This window comes from Salvia splendens, chromosome 21 (genome assembly GCF_004379255.2).
Source record: "Salvia splendens isolate huo1 chromosome 21, SspV2, whole genome shotgun sequence".
NCBI classification, from domain to species: Eukaryota; Viridiplantae; Streptophyta; class Magnoliopsida; order Lamiales; family Lamiaceae; genus Salvia; species Salvia splendens.
In genome coordinates, this window is record NC_056052.1 from 8,376,405 (window position 1) to 8,391,265 (window position 14,861).

Here is a 14,861-nt window from a genome sequence, read left to right on the forward strand (position 1 = left end):
CATTAAGTATAAAGTGACAGCAAGGACACGTAGCAGCATATATGTGTAATCTAGTTTGCGAATTACCAACTTGTATTATTATATTATTAAGAATAGGCTAGAATGTAGCTAGAATGATCTAGCTTTGTAATGTCGGTCACTAACCGACTTAGGTTAGTCTATAAATAGGCAATCGGTGTGTAGAGCTAAATGTATGGTTGAGTGCATACACAAAAGAAAGAAAACAGAAGTGAATTGAGAGAAAGAGCTGTAGCTCTAAGTTAGGAAAATTGTGAGAGTTTTTGTAGTGCTGAAGCACTTTTGTAATCCCTTTTGTGAGAAGCCTATTAATATTTATTCTCCATATTTCATCTTTGTTGAGTGCTCCTATATTTTGTGTGTCAAATATCCAACAAATTTGGTATCTAGAGCCACTCGATCCTACCTATGGCAGCAACGTTGAATATGGTTCAACCCCAGATTCCCAAATTAGAGAAACACAATTATGGGAATTGGAGTATTCAGATGCGAGTCTTGTTGCAATCACAAGAGTTGTGGGATATTGTTCAAGACGGCTACACCGAACCTGCCTCCCCAGAAGCCGAAGATGCCCTGACGAACAACCAGAAGAACGCCCTCAGAGATGCAAGGAAACGAGACAAGAAGGCATTGTTCAATATCTATCAAGGTATTGATGAAACCACGTTCGAGAAAGTAAGTGCAGCCACCACGTCAAAACAAGCCTGGGAGATTCTGAAGAATTCTTTCACCGGCGTTGATAAGGCAATACGAGTTCGACTGCAGATCCTACGTGGCGAGTTTGAAAGTTTGGCCATGTCTGAAACGGAGAGCATTTCAGACTATTTCACAAGAACATTAGTTATTGTGAATCAAATGAAAAGGCAAGGAGAGATCATTGAAGATGTTCGTGTCATTGAGAAAATTCTTCGTTCATTGACGTCGAAATTTGAGCACGTCGTTGCGGCAATCGAAGAATCAAAAGATCTCAACACTATGTCAATCGACCAGTTGCAAAGCAGCTTGGAAGTCCACGAGCAACGCATGAAGAAAAAGACCACTCCGTCACTTGAGCATATGCTACAAGCGAAGGTGTCAATCAAAGAAGACAAGAAGTTTGAGTCTGAGACATCACGTGGCGGATACAACCGAGGTCGAGGCCGAGGTCGAGGCTATCATAGCCGAGGAGGACGTAGCCAAAATTACCATTACGAAGGAGGGCGTGGCCAAAATTACCAAAATCGAGGAGGACGAGGTCAGAATTATCAAAATGAGGGAGGACGCCAAAATTCCACCTATCGAGGCAGAGGTCGGAATTCTTATGGACAACGAGGACGAGGAAGAGGACAATACAGAGGCGGTTATTCTCAAACCTATAATCAACCAGGGTTTGATAAAGCAAATGTCGAGTGCTATACTTGTCACGAATTCGGGCATTACAGCTATGAATGTCCAACAGCCGGAAATACCAGGTCCAACCAACAAGTCCATTATGCAGATAGTAGAGACAATAATGAGCAGGTAATTTCAACCTCTCTTTTTACTCATAAAGGACTTGAGGGTGATCAGTACAGCACGTGGTACTTGGATACTGGAGCTAGTAACCACATGTGTGGGAACAAGGAACTCTTCGTGGAGCTGAAGGAGATATCTTATGGGGAAGTTACTTTTGGAGATTCCTCCAAAGTAGCGGTGCAAGGAAAAGGTAATATCTTGATTAAGTTAAAGAATGGAAATCATGGTTTTATATATGACGTCTATTATGTGCCTGCCATGAAGAGCAATATTTTGAGTCTTGGTCAATTGCTGGAGAAAGGATTTGATGTTAATATCAAGAATTCTTATCTGTCTATCAATGATGCTCGAGGTAGTTTGGTTGCCTCTGTGAAGATGTCCAAAAATAGATTATTTGCATTGAACATGAAACATGATATGTTGAAGTGCATGAATGCATTTGTTAAAGATGAATCGTGGTTATGGCATTTACGTCTTGGACATCTGAACTTTGGTGGTTTGAAGCTTCTGTCTTCAAAGAATATGGTGAAAGGCTTGCCTCATATTGATCATCCTGAAGAAGTTTGTGAAGGATGCATACTGGGAAAACATCACAGGCCAAGTTTCTCAAAAGAAATGAGATGGAGAGCATCACGCCCGTTGGAGATCGTTCATACAGATGTTTGTGGTCCCCTAAAGCCTATTTCTACTGGAGGTAATCAATACTTTCTAACTTTCATTGATGATTACTCCAGAAAGACTTGGGTGTATTTTTTGAAAAGGAAATCTGAGGTGTTTGATATTTTCAAAGAGTTCAAAATTCTTGTGGAAAGGCAGAGTGGACACTATATTAAAGTTCTCAGATCCGACCAAGGAGGCGAGTTCACATCCGATCTGTTCGAAAAGTTTTGCAAGGATCATGGAATCGTTCACCAACTTACACCTGCATATACTCCTCAAATGAATGGTGTTGCTGAAAGGAAGAATCGAACAATTCTTGATATGGCGAGGAGTATGATCAAAGGGAAGGACTTACCTCGAGAATTCTGGGCTGAAGCTGTCGCAACAGCAGTATATCTCCTGAATCGGTGTCCCACCAAAAGTGTTCGTAACATGACGCCCGAAGAAGCATGGAGCTCGTTTAAGCCCAGTGTTGCGCACCTGAGAGTTTTTGGTTGCATTGCCTATGCCAAAATTCCTGAAGCTCGAAGAATCAAGCTTGATGATAAAGGCGAAAAGTGTATTTTCGTGGGATATGGAGATCGAGTAATGGGTTACAAATTATATAACCCACTCACAAAGAAGGTGATCATAAGCCGCGATGTGGTGTTTGAAGAAGCTCAAACATGGAGCTGGGAGGATAAAAAAGTTGCAAGCTCGTCAGAAATTGTACCTGATCAGCAAGAAGATGCACGTGAAGTTGAAGAACCTGATTCACCAACATCATCTCAAGGTCCAGTCGGAAGGCCAAGAAGAATGCGCAATCTGAATGATATATATGAAGCTACTGATGAAGTTGATGAAGCTGTGGAGGATAATGTGAATCTTATTTGTTTTTATATGGATGTTGATCCTATTGCTTATACAGATGCTGCACAAGAAATGAAATGGAAGATTGCAATGGATGAAGAAATCAATGCGATCGAGAAAAATGATACTTGGTCGTTGACAACACTACCAGAAGGCCGAAAAGCAATTGGTGTGAAATGGGTGTTCAAAACAAAGAAAAATGCCAATGGTGAAGTGCAAAGGTACAAAGCGAGGTTGGTGGCAAAAGGATACAAGCAGAAGGCCGGAATTGATTATAGCGAAGTCTTCGCTCCTGTTGCTCGTCTTGAGACGATCAGATTATTTATCTCGCTGGCCGCCCAACACAATTGGAAGATCTATCAGCTCGATGTGAAATCGGCTTTTCTAAATGGTTTTCTTGAAGAAGAAATTTACGTGGAGCAACCTGAAGGTTATGTGAAACGAGGAGCTGGAGATAAAGTTTACAGATTGAAGAAAGCTTTGTACGGGCTCAAGCAAGCTCCACGAGCATGGAATTCCAGAATCAATGAGTATTTTCTGAAGAATGACTTTGTGAAGTGCCCTTTCGAACATGCTCTATACTTGAAGAAAGATGTTGCATGTAACATGTTATTTGTTTGCCTATATGTTGATGATCTAATCTTTACTGGAAATTGTGAAGAAATGATTCATAAATTCAAGAAGAGCATGATCAAGGAGTTCGAGATGACGGACATTGGTTTGATGGCACATTTCCTGGGAATTGAGGTAGTGCAAAATGAAGAAGGGATATTTATCTCTCAAAGCTCTTTTGCAAAACAAATCTTGGAGAAATTCAAAATGGAGTCCTGCAATCCTGTTAACACTCCCGTGGCGATCGGTCAAGAATTAAGGAAGCATGATGGTGAAGCTGAGGTGGATCCAACTTACTTCAAAAGCCTCGTTGGAAGTTTACGATATCTAACGTGCACTAGGCCTGATATTCTCTATGGAGTTGGATTAATCAGCAGATACATGGAAACGCCGTCACAGTCTCATTTGAATGCGGCCAAGAGGATTTTACGCTATATTAAAGGTACGCTGAATGAAGGTATACTTTATCCCTCTAATCAAGAAGTTAAGCTCGTTGGTTATTCGGATAGCGATTGGGGAAGAGACTTGGATGAAAGAAAGAGCACTACAGGCTACTGTTTTTACATTGGAGATGCTGTCTTTACTTGGTCGTCAAAGAAGCAAGCTATAGTGACACTCTCAACATGTGAAGCCGAGTATGTTGCAGCAAGTTCAACGGTGTGTCATTGCATTTGGTTGAGAAATTTATTAACTTTTCTGGGATTCGCGCAACAAGGCCCGGCGGAGATACGTGTTGATAATAAGTCTGCAATAGCACTTGCAAAGAATCCAGTGTTCCACGAAAGAAGTAAGCATATTGATACTCGTTATCACTTTATTCGGGAGCACGTGAACCAAAATGATGTGGAATTAGTATACTGCAAGTCACAGGATCAAATTGCAGACATATTTACAAAGCCACTAAAGCAGGATGTCTTCAGGAGATTGAAGTTTTTACTTGGCATGGAGACCTTGAAGAATTGAGCTTAAGGGAGGATGTTGAGTTATTAAACTCAATTACTTCATGATTAAGAAAAGTGATGAAGTAGGTGCATCACCTACTTATTATATGTGGATGAATTTTGTTTCCTCATTAAGTATAAAGTGACAGCAAGGACACGTAGCAGCATATATGTGTAATCTAGTTTGCGAATTACCAACTTGTATTATTATATTATTAAGAATAGGCTAGAATGTAGCTAGAATGATCTAGCTTTGTAATGTCGGTCACTAACCGACTTAGGTTAGTCTATAAATAGGCAATCGGTGTGTAGAGCTAAATGTATGGTTGAGTGCATACACAAAAGAAAGAAAACAGAAGTGAATTGAGAGAAAGAGCTGTAGCTCTAAGTTAGGAAAATTGTGAGAGTTTTTGTAGTGCTGAAGCACTTTTGTAATCCCTTTTGTGAGAAGCCTATTAATATTTATTCTCCATATTTCATCTTTGTTGAGTGCTCCTATATTTTGTGTGTCAAATATCCAACATAAATATGGCCTATTGTCGGTTTCCTTTCACCATCCACCAATCTAAGAACTGCTACAAGGTGCCATAATTTTGAGAATATAAACCATATTCTTCCATAAAAGGAGTATATTGTGCGTTGTCCTGGCTGCTTCCTTCCCTTTAGCTTTTTTTGAAAGCTTGTTTTGGATACACTCATCAGAAATAAATATATTTTAATGTTATATTTCTCCTTTTGTAACCGTTCTAATGATAAAAAGGGTGTAGCAAACCAAGTGATAGTTGGTCTCATCAAGTCCTTCTTTGTGAAAGTTCTCAACAAGTGTAAGCTAAAAGTGTGGCTATAAATATAACCAAGAAGACTAATAGTCCTTCGAATTGTTCTTTGAATCACTTGAATCTTAACAATGTCCTCTAGTATGACGTCTATGCAGTGTGCTGCACAGAAGTCCAATAAATATGTTTTCTCTTTTCCTTCAACATGTTCCTATTGGCTACATAGTTACTCCCATTGTCTGTTACTAATTGGACAACATGTTCTTTGCTGATCTCCTCCACAACAGAATCAACCAACTCGAACAGTTTTTCTTGCGTTTTGACGGAGCTAGTTGCATCAATAGATTTAATAAAGATCGTTCCAATAGGAGAATTAATCAAGAAGTTGATTATAGTCCTTTGTCTTCGGTCTGTCCATCCATCTGACATGATTGCGCAACCACATAGCTTCATTCGTCCTTCCTTTTCGTCATCAATGAATCTGTATATATCTGATCTCTTTTCTCCAAGAGAGGAATTCAAATGTCATGGTAGTGGACAGAACAAATACTTGCCAAAGTCACCAACTGCACGGAGCATTTCTTGAAAGCTTGGCAATTGAATCAAGTTGAATGATAAGCCCACTTGGTACCAAAATCAAGGAATATATTGATGAACTCGGATTACAGCTTCAGCTTCTTTGTCAGGAGCTTCCCTCATATTCAACTGCCTCATCCTTTCAAATGACGATATGCTTTCACATTAGCGCCCATGTCATCTTCATCATCACTAAACCCTAAGCCACCAAGATCAACATGTCTCGCAGAATGACTAGACAAAGGAACCTGAGCGGCTCTCGCAGTTCTTTTGTCTGTAAAATATTTCCAAAGTTCTTCACGAACTTCTTTCGAACCTTATGACATGCAACAACCTTCCCCTTCTTTCCCAGCAAGTGTTCTTTGCCCATATTTATACAATCATTCATATGTTTCAAGCAAAAGGTGCATTGTACCTTATTGGTGGAATCAGTTTTAGTATTACTACTAGAATCTACACCACTAATTGTCATTGATGTGGCTTCTTCTCAGTTAGGCATTGTTGCAAATTGCAATTACTAAATTTATAAAAATAGAAGTTGCTTGATTTTTTCAAAACAGGGTAAAAATTGTTTTAAGTTGCTTGATTTTGTTATGGAGATCAACGAGGAATATGTTGTCCAATTAGTAATACACAATAGGTGTAACTATGTAGCCGTGGGGAAAATATTGATGGTCTAGACAAAACATCTTTATTGGACTTCGTGTGCATGCTTGAGAACATTTGTAAGATTTCGGTCATTAAAAAACAATTTGAAGGACTATTAGTCTTGTTGGCTATATTTGTAGCCATACGTTTACCTTACAGTTGTTTAGAACTTTCACAAAGGACTCGGTGAGGCCGGCCATCACTCGGTTTGCTATATCATTTTTATCATTAGAAAAGGTTACAAAAGAAGAAATATAACATAAGGAAAATGTTTATTTCTGATGAGTGGATCTAAAACATGCTTTCAAAAGAAGTTAAGGTGAAGCAAGCACTCAAACAACTCAGTATACTCCTTTCTGGAAGAATGTGGTTTATATTCTCAAATTTATGGCTTCCCTTGTAGCAGCTCATAGATTGATGGATGGTGAAAGGAAACAGAAAATGGGCCATATTTATGAGGCTAAGGAGAAGGCAAAAGAAACAATTGCTAGGTCTCTTCATGGGCTTGAGCAAAGGTACTCTTAAGTTTTCGAGTTCATTGATAGAAAGTGTAATTGCCAGCTCCATAGGCCACTTTTTGAATCCGACCATCTTTTATAATAATCCGGAAATGCGATTTGATGCTGAGATAACTACATGTTTTTTGAATGCATCAAAAGTGTGGTGCCAAAGAAAGATAAAAAAGAGACAACGAAGCACTTGAAAATTTACAAAGGTCATTAGATGATGATATTGTGAAAGACAAAATAAATTAGTTGCCTCATAGTCAGAATCTTTAAACTAAACTCAATTAAATTTTTGAGTTCTAATTTCTAATCTATGAATTTTATCTGGCTTTGTAGCTATTTTGGTGGAGTTAGCATGGCGCCGCAGCTACTCTATTGCAAAAATTCGCGATAACAGTCTTTAGCTTGACTTGTAGTGCTTCTAGGTGTGAGCAAAATTGGAGTGTTTTTGAGCAGATAATTGACAAATCTTTTACTCCCTCCGTCCCATTTCATGTGACATACTCCCTCCGCCCGCCATTAGGAGTCCCGGTTTACCATTTTAGTTTGTCCGCCATTAGAAGTCTCGGTTCATTTTTACTATAAATGGTAGGTACACCTCACTTTCCACTAACTCATTACACTCACATCCTATTATAAAACTAATATATAAAAATGGGCCCCACATTCCACTATCTTTTCTCACCCACTTTTCTTTATATTTCTTAAAACTCGTGTCAAACTCAAATAGGACTCCTAATGGCGGACGAAGGGAGTATTTCTTTTTCGCACGTGTTTAGAGAAAATCATAATAAATAGTTTGACTGGAGAGAAAGTAAAGTAAAAGAGATAATAATATTACTTTAGTTTCCCTCAGCTTTAAATATTTATTATGATTTTCTCAAATCACGTGCGAAAAAAGAAATGTGTCACATGAAATAGGACAGAGGGAATATTATATTTTCATTTTTAATTTTAAACTTCTAATATAATATTATAATTACAAACCTATTATTATATTTATGTGACAGATTCATTCGTAAAAGAGAAATAGGCTCGAGCATCAAACGATGCATGATATGGTTTATGTAAAATATAACCAAAAATTGGATGAGCACTACGACAAAAGACATACACTCGACCCTATTTCACTCAGTTACATTAATCATTGTAATGAGTGGTTGGTTGGAGAGTATGATGGTGCTGATGGTGAAGGCTGTGATAGAGTTTTTAATGGAGATCACTTGATTGGGATACAGTCTACGAGTTGCCGGGGATTGGAGAGCCACGTATACTAGGGCTAAGAATAAGAAAAGAAAAGACGCTTCTGCATCATTAAGTTCTAGGAAAGCATCATAAATTACATCCACATCTAGAAAAGGGAACGGCCAATTAAGGGAGAGCAGATTTGCGACAGCTGTTGAAGAAAGAGAGCTTGTGGATGAAGAATCAGAAGATGAAGAAGCTTCGTTGGAGGATGATGATAGCTACAATGAGGATGACTATGTTGGGGATGGTGACGATTGAGGATGGTTTTAATTTAGAGTTGATAATTTGGGATGATAAGTTTATATTTTGATTGTTCAACTAAGACATATTATTGTAGGCATATTGTATAATTGCTTACGACTCTATGCTCTATTTATTTATTAATTGTTTTAATAGTTGATATATTACATTTTTATTATTTTCTAATTTTTTGAATATATAGATACATACTCCCTCCGTCCCACTAAAGATAACTCACTTTCCTTTTTCGTCCGTCCCAACCAAGGTGACCCCTTTCTTATTCAGGAAATATTTAAAATACTCAATTATCTTTTTCATCTCTTACTTTATTCATCTCTCCTATTTTTAAACCCCCAACAACATTTTCTCTCTCTTACTTTTTGCATCTCTCCTACTTATAAACATCAACAACCTTTTATCTCTCTTACTTTATTCATCTCTCCTACTTTTAAACACCCAACGACTTTTTTTCTCCCTTTTTAAACATTTTAAAACTGGCATGCATAAAATCTCGTGCCGTCCCAAGAAGGGGTCATCTTCCTTTAGACAGATGGAGTATATTACTAATATTTTATTAATTTATTTATCGACCGTCATATCCCGCCATACCGATATGCCATATCCTTGTGGCGGTCACTACCGTAAGCCGTCATACGCCATCCATAACATTGTCCTAAATTGATTATTAACATGTAATGTAACTGTATTTACTACGTTTCTTAGCAACCAACCACATTATACGTACTTTCCTTGGCAAAACTTTACTTCCTTTTTACAGGACTTCACTAGTTCAAGGAGCTTGCTCGCTGCCGAAGGAACTCCAATATCTTCACCATTAATACAAGCTTTACCATCAACTACTGGAAATACTGGAACTGGAAATACTGAAACCCAAAGGGTGAATTCTAAACCAGAAAAGGTTCAAGCGGTTTTAAAGGGAATAAAGTGGGTAGAGCTTGTTTCCGAGCAATTGCAAACCAGGATCAAAGAAATCATGGACCATATTGTTTTGGGCTTTAAATTTTTTGAGTAATTTCAAGGATTGTGTTTACATGTGGAGTGATAGTATCAATATGAATTGGTTATTTGTGTATCTAGATTGATAAATTAGGTATTACACTTGGGTGGCTGCATTGGTCCGTGGAATGTGTTGAAGACAGCTGTTGCAGTTGCGAGTGACAGTGAAGAGAGCTGCTAAAACTGGTATACATTCAGTTGGTGCCAATGTGACACACAATCAGGGACTTGATGTTGACCGTCTTCTTATTGGTGATATTCACGTTTTTCTCTCTTGTTTCAAGTTCTTCAGTCCATCGCACTTCTGAAGAGGGTATCATTATCATACCATGCAAAGGGTAGATCTGGAATAAGAGAGAGAGAGAGAGCAAGGTGTCAGCCGACCGTGGTGGTAAGGGAGATAACAGCAGACGAGGAGGCTGAGATAGCTAAGTTGAAGGTGCACAACTTCTGCAAGCTTACTAAAAGAGAGAAGTGCCTCGTTCCTCATACACTTCCATTTGGGATCGCATGAACAGATCCAGGAGCCAAGAAACAGCTGCATTCAATTAGTTCACCACATGTTGCTAGAGTCAAGATCATCTGCTTTTTTTTATGGTTTAATCAATATGTCAATGCTTCACATATTTATCATTCATTACCCACACTCTAGTGGGGTGCGTTATAATACTAACTTTTCTTAAATTGCTAACTCATTAATGCATTGTACTCAAAATGTCAACACGATCACGTTAATATACTATGTTGACATTTTAAATATCAATGTCAACACGGTGCATTAAAATATCAACTAAGATTATACTGACATTTCATTGTCATCGTGTTGATACTTTTAATACACTGCATTGATGTATCAATAGAGTTAGTAATTTAAGAAAGTTGGGAACGTGTGAACATAAATGATTGATGACCCATTTTTGTGAGGCATAATGATTGATGATCCATTTTTGCTGGAGGTCTGCAGTTTGCAGTAGTTTGAGGTTCGACACTAATCAAATTAATAATAAAGTTATTATGAAATTATACATTATTTTTAAAACATTTATATGGTAATATGATTAAATATCATGTACACTTTAATATCTCCAATATGCCTAGGCAAAAATAACTAATTGATTCTAAGATAAAAGTGCCTTAAGCCTATAATTCCAACATAAATTATGAACAGAATATTATAGTCCATCCTTTCTTTAAAAATATGAACATTTGATTTGACACATGTTTTAATGTATAATTGGTAAAGCAAGAGAAATATAAAAAATAACGTAAATAGTGTTAGTGGAAAGTGGGTTTCACATCATTAGTAGTGTAATGTAATGGTATAAGTTGTAAATAAAATAATGTGTAAGGGTGATATGTTGTTAACTATTCAAAAATTTGAAATTTCATATTTGTAGGAATAACTAATAAAAAAATAGTTTATACTTTCATGAGTGAGTAATTTATACGTATAGGCTAATGAGTCATAAAGTTCTAGTAAAAAAATACTATCTGAAATAGAGGAACTAATTTAACAATGACCAGATATATTAATATACTGCAAGTTCTGTGCCATCTTTAATTTTGACGCAACTAAAACATTAATAGTACAAGATAATTTACTTAGAGCAGCCACGACCCACGAGGATTTAAAACGGACAGAGTATGTAATCAAAATCCGAGTTTGTAATGAAAATTATAATCAAAATTGGAAATTTTAGAGCGGCCTAGGCCGATGATAAGCCCCTCATGGTGGAAGAAGGGCCGATCATCACACATATCTTCTTTTATTTTTTGTTTTTTTTATTCCATAATTTATACACTATAAATACTTCATAATGTTTTTATTTAATTTTGGTCCTCGTTGTATTCTTTTTTCCAATATTGTAATACAACGAAGATTTGCGTTTAAATTTATTTAGTTTGATAATATACTCCCTCCGTCCCGCACTACTCGCACTTATTTCCTTTTTGGGCGTCCCAAGTTACTTGCACTCTTTCCATTTTTAGTAAAAAATTTCACCTACAGCCGTCATTTTTTACTTTCCTATACACTCATTCCTTAATCTCCGAGCCGAAAAGGAAATGAGCGAGTAGCCCGGGACGGAGGGAGTATTAAATATACAAGTGAAAAAAAGTTAAAGCAAAATAGTGATGAGGTGAAAATGAAATGAAAGTTAGATATGCCCTTTGAAAGGGCCCTTCAATTGCCTTCAATTGCACGGAGATAGGCCGTTGAGTAAAATTGTTGGCGTGGAATGGAAGGGCCATTGTGAATGCTCTAATATTACAAAAAAAATTCAACGGTCACTTATAATGTTGTAGGGAGATGGACAAGGAGGAAATCGGGTTTATAGGGCAGTTTGCCTTTAAAATCACGTAAATGTACCCATTTTGTTATCTATTCTATATATAGGAAAAACGCCAATAGGAAAGGCGTTTTTATTAAGTAAAAACGCCAACTAGAATGGCGTTTTACAATGTTCAAGTATTATACCCGTATTTACTCCAATTACAGTACATTTAAACACGCCAATCAAGATGTCGTGTATATAATAAAAGACGTCAATCCGTGTGGCGTGTCTGTGCTAAAAGACGCCAACCTCATTTGCGTCTTTAACTAAAAGACGCCAACACCATTGGCGTCTTTGTTCAGAAGCATATACCAGCAGCCAGTCGCGAAAAATTAACACCACAGACCACACCACAGACCCACTTCGCGATTTTCTCTAGCAGCGCCCAAATCCTTCGCAAATTCGTCCGTGTCTTTGTGATTTCGCCCTCCATTCATCAATCGGTGCTAGTTTTCCCCAAATTCGTCCAATTTATTCGGTTAGTATGCTTATCTTTTACATTATTAGAGTAATTGTTGGATACTTAGCTAGGGTTTGTAATGTGTTGCGATTTGAGTTGAAATATTGTGCATATGGATTATTTGTATGACGTTAGTGTTAATTATTATGTTGGATTGTTTGGGTTAAGTGAATTTGTGTATAAATTTGATTATAAACCAAAATCTCCGTATTATATCTGCAGAGACAACACGTCTCTAATAACATATGGGCAGGAGTGCCATCGGAAGACGTACGGTGTAGAAGATACGAAGGAATCATATGGGATGTTCCCATAAATCCTCGTGTTTTGGCGGTTATAGATGAGATGGGGTTCGGCGGGATGTTGAGGTGTGGTCAACCGAAAGACATTGACCACCATCTTATCACCGCTTTGATTGAACGTTGGAGGCCAGAGACTCACACGTTTCACTTTCCAGTCGGTGAAGCGACTGTGAGCTTAGAAGACGTAGAGGTCTTATGGGGCCTCAAAACTGACGGTGAGCCTCTGACGGGTTACATCCCCACTAAGGATGTCAACTATTGGAAGGATGTTTGTTTGGATTTTCTTGGCTTTATTCCAGATGCAGTTGATCTAAAAGAAATGAACTGGAAGCAGACAAGCTTATCAAATCAACTGTGGATTGAGTTGAGTGATGACCACGAGCAATACATGTACAATCAACGTGCTCGTGTGTATTGTCTGCTGTTACTGGGTGGTCTACTGATCCCGAACGCTACCGGTAATAAAATTCCCTTCTTCTACCTTCAGTTTTTCATGGATATAGAACAATGTGCTAGCTATAGCTGGGGAGGTGCGACTCTTGCCTGCTTGTACCACAATCTATGTGAAGCTGCACTTGGTAAGAGGACCGATGTCGGGGGAGCTCTTACATTGTTACAGCTGTGGGCTTGGGAAAGAATCCCAATTATTAGACCGCAGATGCTGAACCCCGCGCCCGTAGACTACTTACCATGTGCAGTCGCGTAAGTTGTCCACTAATTACTCTTTTAAGCATAATTTTTATTGATTTTTGTGTTGTTCGCTTATAATTTAATTTTTGTAGATGGACTGGTCGGGCCTCTTATGTAAAAGCATCGGGGCATTGCATTGAAACTTTCAGAGATCAGTTCTCAACAATGCATGCCAATCAGGTAATTTACGTAACCTAAATTGTTGCTAGTGTGTTGTTTTGATTGAACTAGTTTTGACTAAATAAGTTTCATATTTAGTTTATTTGGAGGCCGTATGAATCGCGAAATCTGCCGGATGTTTGTGTTGCCGGTCGTCCTATATGGACGTCGATGACAACACTAATCTGCTGGAATATGGTTGAGCCACACATGCCACAGCGGGTGTTGCGACAATTTGGGATTGTCCAACCTTATATCCCGCTTGTCGACCGGTTCCACGGATCTGAGTTTACGAAACAGGATCGACGTGGCAAAGCAGGTCGGAACTGGGTTCAGTGGCACGCCAATCATATACAAGATTGGCATAATAGGCACGACACGGTGTATGTTGATTTGGAGTACTCATTGGTGCCTGTTGCTACTGATGAGTACATGGATTGGTTTCGCCGGATAACCGTGGTGTACCTAACAAAACCTGGGGTGCATTCTCATGAGGGCTTCCATGAAACGGCGGCCTCTCATCACTACGCGGTAGATTTCAACAACTATTCTTTATTTATATTCATAAGATGAAATGTAATTAACACTGAAAATTGTAGGTGGAGACCCTTCACAAAATACGCCACTTTCTTAGGGAGCAAGACATGTCAGGACGGCCGGATTTATTCACCATTTCGAGAATGGTTGAAGATGGCCTCCAGATATGTGGGGAAGCTGAGACGATGGACCACCGTCCTTCTCAGCGCTCTGAGCTGGACCTTGACATGCCCGTGCGGCAAAAAGCGAAGCGGCGTGGAAAGAAGAAAGTTGGTGGAGAGTCGTCATCATCAAGGATGGATACTCAGTTGGTTGATGATTCTGATGACGATTTTGTGGCTCCACCTCCACCAAGATCTGTCGTGCGGGGTCGTCACTCTGTCAGCCACACGGGTGGTACAGGAGAAGATTTCGGTCTCAGCGATCAACAATCTCTACCTCGGTCTTCTGCGAGAGACGACTTTTTTGGTGTTGATTTAGAGAATGCCGTCGTTGAAGATACTTCTCCGTCTAGAATCCCTAAGACCAGCATCGGGAAGGGAATCCGTAGTCTGTTTATGCGTAAAAGGCGAGACGAGTGAACGTTGCCCGAACTTTTGATATTGGTGTTTTTACATTGATTTGAACGCTTTATATTAGTAATTTGATATATTGTATTGATATTGGTGTTTTTTCATTCATTTGGCGTATGTATATTAGTAATTTGATAAATCCGCTTTTTATACGTGTGCATGTTGATAATTTGAACTCTTATAATTTTTATTGGTACATTTTTTTGAAACACGCCACTCACGA

General features: G+C 38.5%; 2 protein-coding genes across 2 annotated transcripts; both read left to right on the forward strand.

Annotated features, from left to right (window-relative positions):
- The first annotated feature begins 426 nt into the window (after positions 1-426).
- Positions 427-2,282, forward strand: LOC121784161. The gene is made up of 2 exons (XM_042182338.1): positions 427-2,172; positions 2,247-2,282. The coding sequence occupies exons 1-2, from the start codon at positions 427-429 to the stop codon at positions 2,280-2,282; spliced, it is 1,782 nt and encodes a 593-aa protein (XP_042038272.1).
- An 11,547-nt stretch (positions 2,283-13,829) lies between these two features.
- LOC121784162 lies at positions 13,830-14,647 on the forward strand. Its single transcript, XM_042182340.1, has 2 exons — positions 13,830-14,060; positions 14,129-14,647. The coding sequence occupies exons 1-2, from the start codon at positions 13,962-13,964 to the stop codon at positions 14,645-14,647; spliced, it is 618 nt and encodes a 205-aa protein (XP_042038274.1). The 5' UTR covers positions 13,830-13,961.
- The last annotated feature ends 214 nt before the right edge of the window (positions 14,648-14,861 follow it).

Bases quoted from the DNA above. Each gene is read 5' to 3' on its own strand.
- LOC121784162 (XM_042182340.1), top strand. From the start codon at position 13,962: ATGGATTGGTTTCGCCGGATAACCGTGGTGTACCTAACAAAACCTGGG. The intron at 14,061-14,128 runs GTAGATTTCAAC...TGAAAATTGTAG, and splicing joins CGGCCTCTCATCACTACGCG to GTGGAGACCCTTCACAAAAT.
- LOC121784161 (XM_042182338.1), top strand. From the start codon at position 427: ATGGCAGCAACGTTGAATATGGTTCAACCCCAGATTCCCAAATTAGAG. The intron at 2,173-2,246 runs GTTTGTGGTCCC...TGATTACTCCAG, and splicing joins TGGAGATCGTTCATACAGAT to AAAGACTTGGGTGTATTTTT.